The 21408-nt window shown below is 37.6% G+C and overlaps 1 protein-coding gene across 3 annotated transcripts in view; it reads left to right on the top strand.

Annotated features, from left to right (window-relative positions):
• Nucleotides 1–21408, top strand: part of Acvr1 (activin A receptor type 1) — a 123439-nt gene that overhangs the window by 46464 nt on the left and 55567 nt on the right. The window contains exon 2 of one of the 3 annotated variants that reach the window (XM_071619165.1): nucleotides 8280–8567. Coding sequence is in view for 1 of the 3 variants with exons in the window: in XM_071619164.1 (XP_071475265.1) it covers nucleotides 10763–10824 (62 nt within the window). In the remaining 2 variants the exon portion in view is untranslated. Of the gene's footprint in view, nucleotides 1–8279; nucleotides 8568–10668; nucleotides 10825–21408 lie in introns of those variants that run through there. The other 2 variants (XM_027938038.2, XM_071619164.1) reach the window with 2 other exon arrangements.

Below are 21408 nucleotides of genomic sequence, written 5' to 3' on the forward strand. Positions count from 1 at the left end.
TCAAGCTCTCGAGACTGGTGGCTGGCCTGGCTGGGATTCAGCCCAGGGCTCTGGTGCGGCCTGGAACTCCCTTTGTCTACTGTGGCCCACTGCCTTTGTTCCCTCAAGTTTCATCCTTGATCCTCTTACTTTGTATTTCTGGCACAAATAAATGAGTCTTTGGCTGGCCAAATGAAAGGGATTTTGATGGACTGCCAAACCACTTCAGTGGAGGGTTTTGAGGTTACAAAGTATAAGCAGGTTATCTTCAGAAGTAGAGTCTGTTACTTAATTATACTTAGTAATTAAGTAATCCACAGTGGGTCCCTCTCATCTCAGCCAAATTATACATTAAATTCTAGAGGGGTAAGGTGCTCTGATATTTGGGTCTTAAATCCTGTCACTGGGGCCAAACTGTCAGGAAAGCCCCCCTTCACTAAATCTTTTCTTTGGCCTGTCTTCTCCCTAGGCTTGTGAGACCTTAATCTTTTCCTGAAAACATCCGGGCGATATCATTCTTTCTCATATCCTGCCTGTCCTCCTCAACACTTTTTCCTTATTCTTTAAAAGTCCAGTGAGTTTGAGTAGTACTCAGTATCTAGATATGCACCTGATTAGAGATTAGTATTCCTATGGTCGAATTCTTTCCCAGGATTTCTTACAAAATGTACTCTGTATGTTTTTTCAACCCTTCAGAACAATCAGTTATCAGGTAAATGGGAAAAAGGGTTATAATTCTCCTGTGAGAGTTAAAACAGTCAACATAGAGACAGTAGTAGGTTAGAAAGAGTCAACTGATAGCAAGTTGAAAGCAAGAACAGAAAAAGGTGACCCGTGGAGCTGAAGGTTAAGAAGGACATGTCTTGGAGTCAGAGCAGGATAGGAACGTGTGGGAGAGAATTGGTCATGATTGCTTGTAGCTATTGCTGGGATAAATGTGTGTTTGTGGCCCAGTCTGTTACTGCTGGTAGTGAGTCATCCTTGCAAATAAAATAAGTTTATATGCAAAGCTTACTGTATACAAATCCTATGGGTGGTATTCCAAGAAATAAGTTTCAGAAGCAAAATAAGTCTGAGTTGGCAGTTTCAACTTGGGATTCTGTGTACTACTGTGAACTTTTCTTGTAGATTTGAATGTAGGTTACTGCAGAGGTCAACACACTTTCTCTGTAAAGGGCTAGTTAGTAAATATTTTAGGCTTTGCAAGCCATACGGACTCTGTCACAGCTATCAACCCTGCCATTTCAGTGTGAAAGCAGACATAGACTATACGTAAAATGAACAAGTGTGCCTGTTCCAATAAAACTTTTATTTATAAAAACAGACTGGGCTGGATTTTGCCTGCTATTGGAATACTATCCAGTAATGTTTGGGGGCATTTTTCAGGTTTTAATATTTACTATAGGCCACCGTTCTTTGTAAATACACTAAGCTTGCTGTTTCTTATTTAGCAAAGTTTTTAGATATTCATAATGAATGATTAGTAAAGAATGTTTGGAAGTTTTTTTTTTTTCTTCTTCTTTTGAGACAGGGTCTCACTATGTTGCCCAGGCTAGCCTCAAATTCCTGGGCTCGAATGACCCTCCTGACTCAGCTTCCTGAGTAACTGGTCTACAGGCATGTGCCCCTGCACTTGGCTTGTTTTGGAAGTATTTTAGCAGTAATATATTTTTGGGAATTCCCATTTCTTACCCCCTAAATCCAAAGATTAATAATTGTTGAGAATTTGGAAACTCCTAGAGTCAGGGAGCTGCTATACCTCATCTGTACTTTACATCAATCAGTACTGGTCTTTCCCAGCTTCATGTGTCCCCAATCCCAACCTGTGATGTCCCCAGATTTATCAGTGTTTATGGCATCTGACATATTTTGTTTCCATTAGGAGTCAGGAATCTTGGAAACTGGCTGGTGATCCCATCACCTTTCTTTAGAATGACTAATAGATCCGGCCTGTTTCCCCACATAGACAGATGTCTGCAGTCAGGATTAGTATTGAAGGATCCTCAACATTTACGATATTGGTTTTACCAATATTACTTTGGAGTCAGAACAAGAGAACATTTGTGGTATCTTCAAATAATTTGAGTTATTGTTGGGGTTGGTATGTTTTATGCTTTTTTTTTTTTTAACCATGATACTTTACCCCTTCAATTATCCTAAAGGATGGAAGGCAAGGAAGGGAATTCAGAATATCTGCTTTGAGTGTCAGTTCAGTAGTTAGTCAAGAGGCAGTTTAACTTGGTGGTAATTAGGAGCACAGAATTTTGGAGTCAGAAAAATATGGGCTGATTTCTGGTTTTGCCACTAACTAAAAAAACTGTGACTCTTAATTAAACCTGTCTGAACATTGTTTTCTTATACAGAAAACATTTTATGTTTTCTGTATAAGAAAACAATGTTCCTTTCAGTTTAATTGTTAGATTAAGTCAGACAGTGCTATTTATGTGGTTAGCTGGAATGAAGGGACTCACTAAATGATTATTAGTAACTTTCAAAGATGAAGGTGTTTATCCTGTTTCATGAAAAAGGAAACTGAAACTCATAGAGGTTAAATGATCTGTGAAGATCACATTTAGTACGTTTGAAAGTTTAGTTTGCTTCCGGAGTCCATGTTCTTGTACCATAATCCCACTTTATAAAAAAGTTTTGCATAATTTTATTCCTTTGGGGGGCTAGTCCTGGGGATTGGATTCTAGAGTACGTTGCCACTGAGCTACAACTCTATTCATTTCAATTTTTAATTTTTGAGGCAGGGTCTCACTAAGTTGCCAAGGCTGGCCTTGAACTTGTGATTCTCCTGCCTCAGCCTTCTTAATCCCCGGCATTATAGGGTGCACTACCATGCCCAGTCTTTCTTTCTTTTTTTTTTTTTAAGTGTTGGAGATTGAATCCAGGGTCTTGCACGTGTTAGGTAAGCTCTCTTCCACTGAACAGTGTCTTGCTAAATTGCTAACACTGGTCTTGAACTTGAGATCATCTAGTCTCAGCTTCCCAAGTAGTTGGGATTACAGGAGTGTACCACTATTTCTGGCTTGTTTATATTTTTCTCCTTGCTTTTAGTGTTTTACTATGGTTTAGGAGGATTCCTCTTTTAAAAAAAGTTTTTATTGCTACATATTATACAGCATAGTGTTTTCATTGTGGCATATTTGTACATTCATATAACATAATTTGATCAATTTCACTCTCCAATACTCCCTCCACCCTTCCTCCCTTTAATCACTTCTTCTCCCCTACTATTTCAGCTATTTCAGCTCTTATTTTACTTTCTTTCATGTAATACATCACCAGTTTTTCCGTTTTCATAAGATCTCACTTTTCCCTCATTGCATCCACATATGAGAGAAAAACATGTGATACTTGTTTTTCAGAGTCTGGCCTGTTTCACTTAATATCATGCTCTTCAGTTCCATCCATTTTATTTCAAATGACATATTTTTGGTTTTTTTTTATGATGAAATAAAACTCCATTTTGTATATTCACCACATTTTCTTTATCCCACATCCCATATCCCACTTCTTAGAGTGATTTTGGGTACTGGTAATTCCAACCATGGTAATTCTGCACCACGGTTGGTTTGGATGACGGGACTGTGGGGACAGAGCGGAAAGGTGTGGGATGGTTCCAGCAAGGACAGGGATTTGCAATATATGGAAGCCACAATTTCTAGAAGCTAAGGATGCGGTTATTACTACAAAGTTGAGAAAATTTGTCCTTTTTTTTTTTGGTTGTTGTTGTTGATTTGTTTCTGTTGCTCATCTGCTGTGTTGACTGCCGAGAACTTGATTGGGTATAAGTACTTTGTATGCTTGCCTGTTCCTCAGGTCCCATCATATTACAGCTTTTAGGAATCTGTGCAATTTTCTTTTGAACTGAACTAATGGAAAATGTACTACGATGTTAAATGTTCAAAATTGGAGCTAGAGAATTGGACTGACTTCTCTTTTCCCTTCCCTCATAGTCTCCCTCTACCCCCTCAGAGGAATGTGCTTTTGACCTTTATGGGTCAAATTTTTATACAGCTTCACCAGCTGCCAATAATTAAAACTCCATAACCAAACAAATATGTTGGCTAAATTTTTGGAAAAAGCTTAGGTCAATGAAAGTCTAGTGCTAGGCTGCTGAAGTTTGTTATATAGATATGTATCTTATAGTACTGATTTTAATTAGTGCATGAGTTTTGAAAATTATTTTGTTTTCATTTTTTAAACCGCTCTTGGGATTTTGAACATAATTGCTTTCTATTACCTATGAGGTCTGCCAAACTTGCTGATTGACTTCAAAGGTATTTGTAGGGACATGGGTCCTAAGTAGACTATTTGGAGAGTTTAAGTATTCAGAATTCATTCAGTATTTCAGCTCTTATTTTACTTTCTTTCATGTAATACATCACCAGTTTTGACATTTATCCATGGGTTAGTTGAGATCTTAATAAATTTTAAAACAAATGTTAAAAGAGGTGAAAGACCTCTATACTGAAAAATATAAAACTCTAAAGAAAGAAATTGAAGAATACCTTAGAAGATGGAAAGATCTCCCATGTTCTTGGACAGGCAGAATTAATACTGTCAAAATGCTCATACTATCAAAAGTGCTATACAGATTTAATGCAGTTCCTATTAAGTTTCTATAGAAATAGAAAAAGCAGTCATGAAATTCATTTGGAAAATAAGAGGCCCAGAATAGCCAAAGCAATCCTCAGTGAGAAAAGTGAAGGAGGAGGCATCATAATACCAGACCTTAAATTATACTGCAGAGCTGTAGTAACAAAAAAGACATGATATTGGCACCATACAGACAAGACTAGTTGTACAGAGTAGAAGACACAGAGACAAACCCACAAACCCTAAAGAACAAAAATATGTCATTTGAAAGAAATGGATGGAACTGCAGAGCATGATATTAAGTGAAATAGGCCAGACTCTGAAAGACAAGTATCACACGCTTTTCTCTCTGTCTTCATACTAGACAAAGGCGCCATTAACATACATTGGAGAAAAGACAGACTTTTCAACAAATGGTGCTGGGAAAACTGGAAATCAATATGTAACAAAGTGAGATTATACTTTTATGTCTCACCCTGCACAAAACTCAGCTCAAAGTGGATCAGAGACGTAGGCATTAGACCAGAGACTGAACACCTACTAGAAGAAAAGTTGGCCCAAATCTCCATCTTGTTGGCTTCGGAACCAAATTCTTAAATAAGACTCTTAAAGCACAAGAAGTTAAATAAAAAATCAACAAATGGGATGGTATCAAAATAAAAAGCTTCTTCACAGCAAAGAAAGCAATCAAGAATGTGAATAGAGAAACTACCGTATAGCAGAAAATTTTTACTATATGTACCTCACATAGAGCATTAATTTCCAGGATATATAAAGAACTCAGAAAAACAGGAAAAAAACCAAATAACTCAATAAGTGGGCAAAGGAACTGAATAGACACTTCACAGAAAAAAAAATATGAATGGTCAACAAATATGTGAAAAAAGGTTTAATATCTCTAGCAATTAGAGAAACGCAAATTAAAATTAGAATGAGATTTCATCTCATTCTAGTCGGAATGGCAATTATCAAGAATACAGGGCTGGGATTATGGCTCAGCGGTGGAGCGCTCGCCTAGCATGGGCGCGACCTGGGTTCGATTCTCAGCACCACATAAAAATAAAGGCATTGTGTTGTGTCCATCTACAAAAAACAAACAAAAAAAAAAGATTTTTTTTCTCTCTCTCTCTCTCTTTTTCTCTCTTAAAAGAATACCACTAACAATCAGACTACAAATTGGTGCAACCACTCTGTAAATCAATATGGAGGCTCCTCAGAAAACTTGGAATGTAACCACCATTTGACTTAGTTATCCCACTTCTAGGTTTTATCCCACAGACTTAAAATCAACATAGTACAGTGATGCAGCCCCATCATAGCAGCTCAATTCACAGTAGCTGAGCTATGGATCCAACTTAGTTGCTCTTCAACAGATGAATGGATAAAGAAAATGTGGTACATATGCACAATGAAATATTACTCAGCCACAAAGAATGAAATTATGGCATTTTCCAGTAACTGGATGGTATTGGAGACTATCATGTTAAGTGATATAAGCCAGTTCTAAAAAACCAAAGGCAGAATGTTCTCTCTGATATGCAGATGCTGGCTCACAATATGTGTGTGTGTGTGGGGGGGGAGTGGAGGCACACCAGGTTGTATAGGGGGGAGTGGGGGCAAGGGAGGAGGATGGGAATGAGAGTAGAATGAATTGGACATAACTTTCCTGTGTTCATACATGAATACACAACCATTGTAACACTAAATCATGTAGAACCACAAATTGGGAAATTGTACTCCATTGTATGTATGATATGTCAAATACATTCTACTGTCATGTATAAGTAAAAAGAATAAAAAATTAAAACTAAATTATATTTAGTTTTCAGATTTGATTTTTATACAATAACTCTCGAATACCAACTCTCTGCTAGGTACTATGAAGGAGAATGAACAGAAGAATAATACGTAATCTTCACCTAGCTTCAAATTGATTTTGAGATAAACCTAGTTCATGGCAGAGAACTGAGTGTCAGGTTGAGTCATATAGAATATAAATACCAGAAAATCAGAATGAGAAAGATCTGGAAAATATGTTTGAAGAAGGCTAAACAGAGGCAGGAGAACTGGAAACTGTCTTGAAGGATGGGAAGGAATTCTGTGTAGTGAAGATGAGGCTGGGGTAAAATTAAAAAGGGGGGTGCAGCTCAGTGGTGCACATTGGCCTAGCATGCTCAAGGCCCTGGACTTAATCTCTAGCAGTCGATGGGGGTGGGGGGTGGGGTCATTCTCTGTTTTTTTTGTTTTTGTTTTTGTTTTAAGCAGAGAATCTGAAAAAATCAGAAAAATATACACTAGTGTTTAAAATTTTTTTTTTACTTCTCTAAATCTCCCAGTGATAAAGTGTGTGCGTGTGACTTTACACACAGTTGACCCTAGGCAGGAGAGCTAGTGACAATGGCCTACTCCTAAAACAAAGCTAGTTGTTGGCCGAGAGGAAACCACCCTTGGTGGGAAATCTACCAAGTTTCCCTGGCCCTATGATCTTGAAAAATACTAGTATTTCAATAGTTTGTTTGGAAACTCAAGGGTTTGTGGGTGCTGCTCAGCAGAAGAGTTTGTAAGGACGTCCACTTTAGGAATGGAGTTTTACTGTTTACCTTTGCTAAATGATGGATGAAAATGGCACATTTCTGGTTGACCTCTCTGCGAAGAGGCCTTTTTATTGTGTATTATTTTTATTGTGTCTTTTACCTGTCTAGATTTTTTTTTTTTCCCAATAGATGGAGAGTCTCAGTTTAAGCTGAAGCAAGGGATGTTTTGATACTATCTACAAAACTTTTCCCTTGAATTCCAGGGTGACTGGGAATATTTTCTTTTCCACATAATTACTTAGAGATGCTGTATTTTGGGTTTGCTTTCTGCTTAGATTTATTTCCATGAAAAGTTTCTTGGCAAAATGTTCGTTGAGGTTATTAAAAAAAAAAAAAAAAAAAGATGATGTTTTCCAAAACGAGTTAGGGTATTCAGCACTTTGTGTTTTTTAAGGATTTAAATAGGAAAGTTTGGGTTTAATAAAAATTTCCTCTTCCTTTGGCAAATGGTGATGTTTTTCAAGTCTTTCTAAAGGAAGAGGGAGCCTGGGTGGCTTTTTGTTTTTGGTTAGTTATCTGGAGGACCTCTTCCCTTCCACTCTGAGCTCCTTCCACACCATTGTTTTACAAGTCTTTGAACTAGATATCGACTACTGAGAATGTTGCTTGAAATGGAACAAAACCAGATATTTCCAAGTTTCTCAAGAAATTGGTGACTTTGGTTTACCAGTGTCTCCAAGGAGGACCACGGGTCTGGAAAGTGAAGACAACTTCTTTTCATTCTGTCCTTTGTACTACTGTACTACTCAGACAAGTGCACATAATAATTAGTATACATTGTCATTGTTTTTGTTTGATTTTTTTTTTTCCTTTTCTGTAATGGTCTTGACCACGTGACATAGGGACTTTGAAGGAACTTGATTTTGAAATTTACTAACCTCTTAACTGGGTTTGTGTCATTTCTAAAAATGCTTGACATCAACACACTGCATATCCATGTTTTCAAACTTTTCCATTCATATTTCACTTGTAAGTCAGCTTTTGTTTCGTGATCCCAGTTGAAAAACTTGTCAAGTTGTGTACTTCTCTTTAGCCAGCGCATTCACAACTACAGAATTTTCTTCTGCTGAGCTACAAAATTTTCTTTCTTTCCCTCTGCAGCCCTGAGCGTTCCTGAGCATCGCATTGCCATAGGGAGACTGCTAGAGAGCTCCTAACTCCAGAGGACTCCAGGAGCACCTCCCAGGGAACACGGCCAGTGAAGCTCTAAAGGAGGGTGCTCTGCTTGAAGGACTGTGGGCAGATGTGACCAGGAGCCAGCTTTAAGGTAGCTGAGTCAGCTTTTCTTCGGACCTCTCCAAGCAGCGCAGCCAGAGCCAGAGCCGGCTGTACAATCATTTCAACAGATCACCTCTTTTAATGCTGTTTGGCAGAGATCAGATTTACAGGGTAATTTCTTTGCCATAGATGATTATTTTGTTGCTTTATATGAATCCAATGTTAGAAAATTAGAGTCAGCCTACTAGTTTTTGTTCTTGCATTGTCTGGACGGTAAGCTTTTGGGTGATGGATCTACACCTTTGGTCTTTAACTTTGGCTAAGTTGTTCAAATACCACCAACATTTCTCCTACATATAAAAATGTTTCTGCCATTCTTTTCACCATATAGGGCCACAATATTTACTTTTTTCTTCTCACGCTTATTTCCCTCTCTGTGGTAATGGGGTTTGAACTTAGGAGCACTCTATGCTAAGCTTCATCCCCAGCCCTTATTTATTTATTTATTTTTAGACAGGGTCTTACTAATTTGTCCAGGCTGACCTTGAACTTGACATCCTCCTGCGTCCTGGTACACTGGGATTACAGGTGTGTGCAACTGTGCCTAGGTGAATCTTTTTATGAAGACATTTTTTTAACATATAAGTAAAATTTATTTATTAGTTATGTTTAAAAAATTGATGAAATATGATTACACATTTTGTTTTACACCTTACTTTTCCCCTCCATTTGATATACTGTGGACCTTTTTCCTTCCAAGCAGAATTCAATTTCAGTGTAAGTAATGCCTGTTTAGTATTCCTTACCTGGCTGTAATAATAATAATAATAATAATAACTAATGTTTTAGCCTATAACTTAAAGGAGGTGGGGGAGGGGAGGCCTTTCACATTAGGGAACAAATCAGTGTTGACACTAGACTTGGAGTCATTAACCACATGAGTTTATATTTTCTATGGCAGATGATGCGCTGCTTTAGGCTGTTGCTGATATATCAGTTATGTCAAATTTTCATTTTTAGGAGGCTGTGTTGATATAGAAGCATGGTTGTTAGTTCTGGCTACCATCCTTTGAGCATTTTGAAGTACTTTCCTGCCCATAAGCTGGTGTGAGGTTGGATTAGTTTTAAGAGGAAGTCATGAGTAATGGGGATGGCATTAAGAGACTGACTGTATTTTGTATATTTGTTTATTTGAGGGGAAGGAAGAGAAGATGAGGCTGTAGTTAATTGCTAACCCTGTGATTCTTAATTATGAAACAAGGTTAAATTTATTTAGCTCAGTTGTTTCCTAATGTGACTAACAGTGAGAATCACTAGAGAAGCTTTCAGATATCTAATAGTGGCAATGGATATTTGTATTTTTGTTATTGTGTAAAGTATTTATTTTTAGAAAAGTAATGTAATCAGTGTAGACAAAATTTAAAAGACACAAGAGTGTTCAGTAAAAAATAAGTCTCCCTTTTCCCCAAGTACCCAGTTACCCTGGGAAACTGTTGTTACAATTTTCTTTCAGAGATTTCAGACCATGTATAATATATAAATATATATCCTACTATAAGTTACTCATTCTTTTTACACAGATTAAGAATATATAAAGTTTTGCATCTTTTTTTTTTTTTTTGCATTGGAATAATGTTTTTTTGGAAATTCTTCCCTATTAAAGCCACATTCATTTTCAGTGAATGCCATATGTTCTCCTGTAAAGACATGCTATAATTTATTTAACCAGTTCCATATTGATTGACCTATAGATCATTTCCAGTATTTATTATCATGAACAGGGCTATAGAAAATAACTTCTTATATCAAACACGAGTCAAATGGACTCTGTAGGATCCATTTCTAGTAGAATTGAAGGGTCAAAGGGTACATACATTTTAATTTTGGTAGAAATTTATTGCCATTTTGCTTGTTCATACAGCTTGAAAGTTTAAGATTTCACCAGAAATGGATGAGAATGTCACTTCTTCATATCTTTGCCAATCACAGTATGATTACTAAACTGATAGGTTATTTATTTTTTTGCCAAATTACTGGGTTTAAAAGGTGAGTTTAGTGTAGCTTTTATTTCCATTTTTCTTATTTTGATTGATGTTGAGTATCTTTTTGTAAGTTTAAAAGACATTATATTTCTAGATCTGTACCTTTTATTCTTATGTCTTTGTCTGTTTTCCCATTGGGTTATTGTTTTAGTCAGTTTTTTTTTTTTTTTTTGTTTGTTTGTTTTTTGCCACCGTGACCTTAAGACCTGTCAAGAACACTTTTACAGGAGGAAAACTTTATTTGGGGCTCATGGTTTCAGATAATAGATGGCTGACTCCATTGCTCTGTGACTAAGGTGAGGCAGAACATCATGGCAGAAGGGCATGGTGGAGGAAAGCAGCTCAGAACATGACACTCTGGAAGCAAAAAGAGCTCTACTTACCAGGTACAAAATATATACCTCAAAGTCATACCCCCAGTGATCTACCTACTCCAGCCACAAGGCCCTACCTGCCTACCTACCAACAGTTAATCCATTCAAGTGGATTAATATATGGATCAGTTCAAGCCTTTCATAATCCTATCATTTCACTTCTAAACTTTCTTGTATTGTCTCACACATGAGTTTTTTGGGGGTACCATATATCCAAGCTATAACAGTTTTTGATTTTTATTATCAGAATATTGACTTCTTATGAAAATATTGCTTTTTATTATCAGCTTATAGCTTCCTTTTTTCTCCTTGTGATATGAACTATTTATATTTTTCCCCAGGTGGTCATTTGTTTAAAGGCAAATAATTTTGATGTTCTGACTATTAAACATCTTAAATAGTTAAATTTGCCAATTTATTCACTCAACAAGTATTTATTAAATGCCTTTCTTTTTTTTTTTTCCGTGTTAGGAACTTGTTCTAGGCACCTGACTATATAGTAAGAAAACAGACCCTAGCTCTTGCTCCTTGAAACTTCCATCCTGTTGGAGGAGATATTCAATAAAAGATGAACAAATAGATTTGTAGAAGTAAATATATAATCAGTCTTTTTGTGGTTTCAGACTTTTGTATCACAGTTCAAAGACTTTTTCCAGTTACAGACTTAAGAACCTATCTCCTGGTTCCTGGTCATGTTATTTTGTCAGATTTAAATCTTTGATCCATCTGGAATGTTAGGTGTGATCCAACCTAATTTTTTCCGAGGTGCCCTTTTAATTACAATAAAGCTAAGTTGCTGTAACCTAGGGACTGAAATATGTTGTGGTTCAAAGAACACAGAAGTCTATATTTTTTTTCCTCACTTAATAATTCTAGTCTGAGCAAAACAAATTAGCAGGACAGCCCATATCTATTGGTCATCCTGAGATTCAGGTTCCTTCTGTCCTGTTGGTTTAGTAATCGCTCACTCTGGTTATCTTCATGCTCTTATCTGGGATAAGTGATGCGAAGTTACAGGCACCATTGCAGCTTATGTTAGTGAGAACTTACAATCGGTGCAATCTAGCTGCAAAAGAGGCAGGGAATTGCTGTCTCTAGTGGTCACCGGATATCCAGAAAGAAGGGAAGAAAGAATTTTAGTAGAAAATTAGCAATCTCTACCATATTGGTTAGCATTCCAATACCCTCCTGCTCCTCTGTCACTATTAGTTCCCCTGTCTTGCCCTTGGGTCTCCAACCCTGCTGTCCCATGGCTCTCAGTACTGGTGTTACCCAGTCTTACAGTTTTAATCAATAGTTCCAACTTTTCTTTGAGAAAAGCTTCTATTGTAGTCCACTCCCTTCTTCCAAGAATAAAACCTGTTATTATTGGGATTTTGTATAGATAAACTTTGTTGGAGAGGGTTCAAACCTTTAAGATGTTAGTTTTTCTTATTTGGTGTTAGTGTTGTGTAATTATTTGGGGAAACACTTATTGAGACTCTTTTTTGTCTCCTCTGACCAATGAGACTTATATAATTGAAATAGATGAGAAGGAAGGAACAACTTATATGATGTTGTGTTAAATACATGGTTTTTGATTCTGACTAGGAAACCAACATTTATTTCTCTCTTCTACTAAAAACCAACTTGGAATTTGAAAAACAATTTTCCTTAGTTTAAAGATAAGGAAGGGTTAATATTTCAGAAGTTTATTGCATAAACAGGAACATACAAATCGGGGCAAAGTTTTGCACATGCTGTATATGACACACAGTACTTATTGCTTGCTCAGTCTCTGTGTGTCACAGCACATATTTAGCTTTTGTCTTTGACTTTTAATTGAAAAATAAAACAAATTTACTCAAGCAACAACTTATTAATTATTATAAAGTGAATTTTTTGTGTGACCTCTATACAGTTCATGAAGTAGTATATTCTCTACAGTAATTGCTTTCTTGCCTTTCTTTATAGTTTTATCACCCAGGTGTTCACATTTAGCATTATAGTTTATTTTTGCACATTTTTAAAAATTTCTTATCAGGTTTCTCTCTCCAGTTCTCTGTTCCCCCCAGTTTGTTGAAGGACTCAGACATTTGACTTTGTTTATTATTGGGTGGTTTTTGATGATTCTATCCTCATGATTCAATTCAACTTGTTATCCTAATTTAAGTGGAAAGTGGCATTTTAACATCACAGTGTAGGTACCAGGGGTGCTCACTGCTACTAGATGGGTCAATATTTTGAAGTTCAATAATGAAGTATGTATAGAAATTACTTAATGCTGATACTTCAAATTCAGATTAAAAGGTTTTTACTTAATCTTTTCGGTGTTGCATCTATATCTCCTTTAGTCCACATAGGGAATTCTGGTTCTCAAAAATAATAGGGAATGACCAGGCATGGTGGTGCATGCCTTTAATCACAGTGACTCTAGAGGGTGAAACAGGAGGATCACAATTTCAAGACGAGCCTAGTCAACTTGGCATGATCCTGTCTCAGAACAAAAAATTAGAAGGACCTGTGAATGTAACTTAGTGGTTGAGTGTTTGACGTGCATGTGTGTGCTCGTGGCCCCAGGGTTCAAACTCCCCACTACTACCAAAAAGAAAAAAAGAAAAGACCCCAGTTACTCATTTACTTTCACCCACATTGTATGCACAGTATTCTCAAAGATGTCACAGTACTGAGATACTACTTATGAGACCTGAAAGTGGATCTGAATGGTTTTATCTTTTTATACTATCCCAATCTTCTTTCCTTGGGGGAGGTTTTTATAGTTGGAAATTCACCAGATGTAAATACTGATTAGCTGGTATATGATATTTGGAGGAAGAATAATTTTAACTTTGTTACGTGAGATGTTGGATTTGCATTTATGTTTAGAAGCAGTACTTACCTATTAGAGAATTTGTGGGAAACATGATATGACATTGGGATTATGGTTAAAATACCTCAGGGGAAAAAAAAAACAGGCAGAATAGAAGATATAAAATTGAATTCTTTTGGAACTGGGGTCAGCTTATTGTTTTGTTTTGTTTTTTGAAACGATGTGAAAAACTGGCATTGATCATATTTTCTATTTCCATGTGACTTGAAATATCTATAATAAAAATTTTAAATGTTTATTTTATAAGTGGTAAAAAGACAAGAATACATGGGGAAGAAGGTAATAAGGAAGGAAAGATCTGGGGGGGATTCCATTTTCAACTTAATGGTTGAGCCTGGTGGTCTACAGTGGAACTTGAATCTAAGAACATGAATAGCACCTTGAGTAAGAAGAAGAGGAGACTGAGGTGTCACGATTTAAGGATGTGTGGCGGAAGAGGAATCCACATCCAGAGAACCTTAGACATAACAAAGCATTAAAGACACTGGAGAGTGGGGCCTGTGGTTCTCAGCTAGGGAAGAGTTCAAGGGAAGACAGGAGTTATCGATGACTCCATCCTGCCTCATGCACAAGTGAGACCTTTCGTCATTCTCAGCATCACGTGAATTGCTGGAGGGTGGAGGGTTCCTGGGCCTCTTCACAGATCATTGCTTCTTGGGAGTGGGTAATCTGTGTGTTATGGAAGTTTTTCTGTGAGTCTGACAAGACAATGGATGGACTGAGAAGAGTCCCTGCCTTAGTGAGGGGTTGTTGCAGCAAGTTGACTGAGCAGAACACTGTGGACTGAGGCCTAACAAGGGTGATGGGGGCAACCAGTGTAGATGGCTCTTTATGAAGCAGATAGATAGGGGAGGACTTGGGCCTGACTCAGTTACCCCTCAGGTAGTAATTGTTGAATTTTATTGACACTTGTGATAATATAAGAGAGGTTGCTTATAAGTGGAGAGAATAGGAATGGCTCTCAGTGTAGGACGGCTGAGTAGTCAGGCTACACATGGGCTTCCATTCCTCCACTGCCGCGGCAACTGTTTTATTTTTTTTGGAAGGAGACTTTGTTGGTTGAGAGAAAAGTTAGAAATCATCGTAATAAATTAGATCCTTTTTCATTTATTAGCATTTTGAATAATGTATTTGGAAAGGATCAAGATCTTTGTGCCTCTGCTTCTCAGATTCTTTCTGGGCCTTATGACCCATGCCTAAGGAAGGGGGAAGGAATGGGGTCTGCAGTGCTGGAAAGAGCCCCCCCACCCCAGTGTTCTTAGTTTTTTTTCCTTCATTCCCTTGCCCCATGCAAACGACTGTCCTTAATGTGTAAGACCTTCAAAAGAGGTTTCCCATTATTAAGTTATGTGCATATGTTCCCCAACTTACCATGAGGTTATGTCCCACGAAATCCACTATAAATTGATAATAATGCACTTTGAAAATGCATGTAATGTGCCTAACCCAACCAACATCACAGCTGAGCACCACAGTCCAGTGTAGCCCGCGGTGGTTTGTCCTCGAGATTGCAGGGCTGATGGGAGTGGCAGCTTGCTGCTGCTCTGTGCATCCAGAGAGGAGAGTTGGGTACATCGCTAGTCCAGAAAAGTTCAAAATTCCAAGTCTGTGTATCACATTCTTATCAGCATATAGTTGAAAGTATTAACTTGGGTACCATCTGTACTATGGGTCTGTTGGAGGTAATCCCACATTTCCATGATGATTTCATAATCATAGTGTATCAAGGCCATGTGTGTGTACTAGGAGGGAGGCGAGAATCCTGTTCTTGTCTTCCTCTGCTTTGTGTGGGGTGGGGGGTCTTTGTTTTTATAAACAAGATTCATTGATTTCTACCCTGTAGGCTTTATACCTCCCTACTTGGGGACCATTGTCTATTTTTTAAAATTCATTTCTTTCTCCTCATTTAATACAGTGCAATTAGTTTTTCTCTTGGCATTGTTGCTGTATTTAGGTCAGTGAGTATTTCCTGTGGGTCACATCTTTTTTGATTTTTTTGTTTTCCCCCCATACAGTATTCCTCTAGAACCTCTTCCTGTCTCCTGCCCCATCTCCTCTTTGTTTTCTGTTGTGGTTACTTGGATGCTAACCCGTTCAACTTGTGCACTGACCCTGGTACATGGCTCCCTTTCTTTCTCATGATCGTATTTATACTTTTGATGGATATATTTAAATGAACAGCTGTGCGTTTGTTGAGTCATACCACAATTATCTGATTCTGCTTTAGCTGCTCGACTGGCAAAAGCATATTTCAAGCTAAATTGTGAGACAATTCTATTAATCACATTCTAGTTGGGTGGGTGGGGGGGAAGACCACTAAGAAAAGACTTTTTAAAAGATTAATTAGCAATTCCATTCTTTAGAGTAGGTTGGGCTGGTTGCTATTTAATGTGTCACTTGGAGAAACTTTAGAAAGGTGTAAATAACTATAAAAGGCTTAATGATATCAGCCCTGTGGATAAAAATCTCTGAAATAATTGATGTGCATATAGTTAATTGCTGGTGCTGGTTTATTTAAATAGGTTAGGAGTCTTTTTCAAAAGTATCCCTTTTCCATAAATAAAGACCAGGGTTCTTGACTTGAAGTCCTTGAATTCATTGGCTAAGTATTTTGTCTTCAGCCTCCTGACAAGATAAAATCTAATACAGAAGATATTAAAACTTTCATTTTGTTTTTCCTCAGATATACTAATTGCTAACTGTAACCTCTGATTGAGTCTTTGGCTTCCCTCAGCCACGTATTTTTTTTCTCTTGACACTTCCTTGGGGTTCTTTCTGAAGGTTATTAATAGGCATGGAAGCATAGCTTTCCAAATAGCGCCAATAACTGTTAGAAGCCTGGGGCGGGGGGAGATAATATGTCAATTTTTGACTTGTAGGAGATATATTTTCAAGCTACACAAGCTGTCTCAGAGGTCACTGGGGATGGCTCTGGGCAGATCAGCTGGTGTCTGCAAGGAGAGATCCAAGCGGCTCTTTCCAAATGGGATATTGTCCACCAGGGAGTTGTCTGGTATAACCAGAGGCTGCCAACCGTCTTTTTGTTTGGCTGCTTCTCTTGGATGTCACCCTTGAAAACTGGAATCCAAGTTACAAATGATATCTTTTTAATTTATCTCAAATACCCAGTTGCTACTATATTAAAATTGAGGTCATGGGCCTGCCTGCACTCCCCTTCCCAGTTATTTCCTTGCTTAGCTATACAAAAACTTAAACTGGACCTTGCTTTCTCACCCATACCAAAGTGTAACATAGACTGAGAGGTTAGAATTAAAGTACTTTAATGGATATTGAGTACCTGGTGAGGGCTAGGCATGGGGAGGTTGCCGTGTAGTTTTTACTGTCATGCCGCTTACATTTTGGTGTGTGGAGGAGAGAGAGGGGAAACACAAAATAAATAAGTGAAGGACATATGTCACCCAGTGCTATGAAGGAGATACAGCAGGGATGTACAATGGGTGGGGTGGGTGGGAAGTCTGAGCCAGGAATGGCCTTAGAGTGTGAGGGTGGAGTGGGGGTGGGTGGGAAGGCTCTGGACAGACCAGAGTATAAATGGCTGTTTTCCTCAGCTCCACAGAAATGTTCTCTAGTGTCTTCCGTTGAGAGAGAGAGAGAGGAGAGCAGAGCTGTACCCCTCTGACTCTGATAGCCCTTTCATCTTATTGCCTCCACTGCACCTTGTTACAGATTGACACTGTTAGCCTTAGCCTTGGGACAGTTGTGTCCTAGGATAGGTTCTGCAACACCGGCCATCTAGTAATAGGGAGGATAGAAGCTCTATGTTATCAGGTTCAAGGAAAGATTTAAGGTTAGGCACAGTAAGAAATGAGACAGAGATGCCCTCTAACTGAAAAGTAATGGGGAACTGGATTTTAAATGGACTCAGAGTTACAAATCTAGAAGATTTTATGGGAGAGAATAATAGGGCCACTGATATCCACAGGTTAAAAATATATATATTGTTCCAGGACAAACTGAAGGGAGAGAAAGTGGTGTCCCTGTGCTGCAGGGGAGAATATAACAAAACAGCTGGGAGGTGATGAGTTCTATTAGTTGAAAGGAAGCAGGAGGACCATGGCTACTGGATACAGGGAGTGAAGTAGAAAACGAGGCATAGTCTCCATGCAAGAGCATGTTGAAGTAAAACCTAGTGTTGGGGTCCCAGGAACTTGTGTCGGAACATTGGATTCTCAGGAGCTTGCCTGAGTTTTCCTTTGTGTAACTACTAGAGGTATAACAAAGTCAATTTTGTGTACAATTGAAATAAATTTATTGGGGATCTTTGTTTCTTATGTGGTAGCCTAAACTAAACCTTTACTCCCTCAACTTAGTACCATCCTCTTTTCTTCTTTTACAGATTAAATTGTTTTTTTTTTCCATTTTTTCCCAAATCATATCTTGGGTCCATCTGTCACAGCTGGGATGTTTCTAGTCTAACTTTTTCAGTTAAAATCCTTTCTTTCCTAAAATAATCTGTAATTATTTTCTCTAACCACAGGATGAACTGATTTAGGGGCTGGTTTTCCGTTCTATAGGACTTGTCCAAGAAACTATTTGTATTCATCTATTGCAAAAGATCAAATTACATGCTAATGTTCTGAAAGTAAAAGCCTATCAGCAACCCTCAGCAGCAGTGAAGTCTGTATAAAACCAAGCCCTGGCAGCCTGTACACATATCACTAGTTCAGAGTGTGGCATTAAGAATATTTAAAAGGTCATTTGTGAACTGAAGAAGAGACCCTGACTTAACTTATATGGCCTTTTGGCTCTAGTTGAACCTTTTCTTTGCAGCTATTACTGACAACCCCCATCTCTTTTCACCCTTTCCAAAGTCCCAGGAAGTTTGTAGCAAGCCACCCTTCCGATAGGTCTATCTCTTCAGCTTGGAAGAGAGAAATGTTCTCACAGTATCTAATCAGTTCTAATGGCTGGTTTTTGTCCTACAGGGAGGTGGTTGTTGTAAGTATACTTTCCTTCAAACTTTTGTGTCTAGAATTTGTCTTGTTTTAACTTAGTTCCCAAATGTGCCTTATATTATTTTCTGTTTTTACTTTGAGGTGTGGGTTACAGAAGAATTGAAGATAGTGGGTGGGGGATGGGAGTAAGAAACCACTTGCTCTGACAAACAGCTTGTTTTTTCTTTGACATTGAGATTTTTTTTTTCTCCTTTCTTGGAAGCAGGAGTTAAGGTAGGGGAAATAATTGGAGGTTGCAGAGTATAAGAAATTAATTTTGAGGTTAGAGAAATAGAAGGAGGGGATGATTGAAAGGTGATTCAAATAACCATGGGTAAGATTGTTTCCTAAGAGAAAAATCAAGGTTGTTGAAACTTAGAATGAAGGAAGACTTGGATAAAGCATTAAGGATGACAGACTGCATTGCTGGCCTGTCTCGGGCTGGCCAGTGAGTGAAGCTATGTAGAGTAACAGTTGATTAAGATCACTGGAGTCTGGTTGTGTGGTCTTGGATTTGAACTTATGTCCTTGAATCAGTTACTCCTACTCATCCATTTTCTTTTTTATAGAATAGGATTAGCATGAATATTTTTCAAAGTGTTTTAGGGAGTGATTGCATAAGATAATACATGTTGATTCAAAGCACAACACCAGGCTTATTAGTAAGTGCCTCTAGTGTTATCTAGTGTTATGGTGATAATATTATAACACTGATAGATAATTAAAAGAAACCAGAATCTCTCTCTCCCTCTGCTTTTTTTTTTTTGTATTGGAAATGTAACCCATGGGCACTTTACCATTGAGCTACACCCCCAGCCCTTTTTATTTTTTGAGACAGGGTTTCCCTAAGTTGCTGAGACTGGCTTTGAACTTGGAATTCTCCTGCTTCAGCCTCCCAAGTTGCTGGGATTATAATTGTGCACCACCATGATTGACATTTCTGTTTTGCCTCTGCCATTTATATTATAGAGTATTTTTTGGTTGTTGTTGAAAAAAAAAAACTGTCATGGAATAGAAGTAAGAGAACCCTTATGTGTGGTAATCTAGCAAAGGTTAAAGAGACTGTACCAGTTGGTATAAAGTCATTCAAAACAGGGATGAATGTTCATATGACCCACTTTCAAGACTCTTTTTAACTCAGAGATTGTTAGAAGTGAAACTGAGAAGAGGATCAAGAAAGTCCCTATTTAATAATTAGGTGTTGTCTAAATTATGTATTGAAACCAATTGGCAAACCGAGTGAGTTTGGGCTACCAGGCCAGACAAATGAACATTCTGTAGAATTTTTGGATAACTTTCTCCCTATTTTCTGTATTATGGACCATAAATTGTACATTGCTCTTAAGTCTAGATTTTAGAAATAACCTTTATTGCCATATTATAGCTTATCAAATAGATTGCTTAATATCAGTTCTAAAAGTTGAATATAGAAATTCAGTATATCATACTCTTTAATTATTCTGTGACCAATATCAAAATGATTATTTTTGTAGTGTATCAGCATACTCATGGCTTTATTCAGCTATAAAATTGTGGTGAACAAAAAAAGTGCCAAACTTGGTCTTTAGCCTACATGTTAGAAATTGGGCTGAATGCTAGCTTCTTGACTGGATATCAGTCTGATCTATAAATGGAGTTTGAAAAGCACCTTGGGATTTGTAAAGTGGTTCTGCTCTGCCCTGTGATTGTCTGTTTTTAGTAGAGTATCATGCAAATGATCTGTCTCCCAAGAAGGTAGACCTGAGACATTGTAAGAGGTGGCACTGATTCAAAGAGGGTGCCTTAGCTAGGCAGGAGGTCCCTAGCCATTTTCCAAAGAGCTATTTTCCTTGTGGCTGAAGTGTTAAGATTAGTTACCAGGGATTGAGAGTATTATCCAAGAACAGAAGGGAGTGTTGTATACATTACAGGCAAAAATTCATACTCAGAACCCTTCAGATGATATTTTGCAATCCCAGTAGCCTGATTCTTCAGTTAGGGACTTTGACATTTGAACCTAAATGAAATAAGCAGTGAGTACCTTTCTATTACAAGTTTATATTCTACTTAAAAAAATTTAGTTGTATATATATATCATTCCTACATTTAAAAGCATTTCTAATGCATTTTTCCACAACTGATAAGCTTTTCTTTTTTTTTTTTTTAATATTTATTTTTTTAGTTCTCGGCAGACATAACATCTTTGTATGTGGTGCTAAGGATCGAACCCGGGCCGCACGCATGCCAGGCGAGCGCGCTACCGCTTGAGCCACATCCCCAGCCCTGATAAGCTTTTCTTGATGTTAGAATGATTAAAGAGATTTCTAAAACTGAAGAACAGTAGCATTTTGGTCAGGTATGGGGCAAGTGCTCTGTCTAATATATCTGGTACCATTTGGTGAAGTGGTTTAGTAGAAGAACTGAGCATCTAAACTGCAAGGCAGTGATTCTCAAAGTGTGGTCCAAGAGTCCCTGGTGTCTCTGAAACTTTTGTGGGGGTTCGGCAAGATCCTTCTTCCAATACCATTTGCAAGGTTACATTTTCTCTCTATATATTTTAACCAGTCCAACATGTTATAATAGGTTGAATGTAGAATCATATTTGAGAATTCAGGTATCTTCTTAGTCAAACATACTTATTTGCAAAATGTAAAGCAGTGCCACTTTTCTCCTGTTTTTTTTTTTTGTTGTTGTTGTTTTTGTTGGTTTAAAATACAGTTCTTTTCAAATGTATAAAAACAGGGTAGTGTGTTTATTGTTACCTCAATATAAACACAATATTTTTAAAAATTC

Source organism: Marmota flaviventris, chromosome 11 (assembly GCF_047511675.1).
Source record: "Marmota flaviventris isolate mMarFla1 chromosome 11, mMarFla1.hap1, whole genome shotgun sequence".
In the NCBI taxonomy this organism is placed as follows: domain Eukaryota; kingdom Metazoa; phylum Chordata; class Mammalia; order Rodentia; family Sciuridae; genus Marmota; species Marmota flaviventris.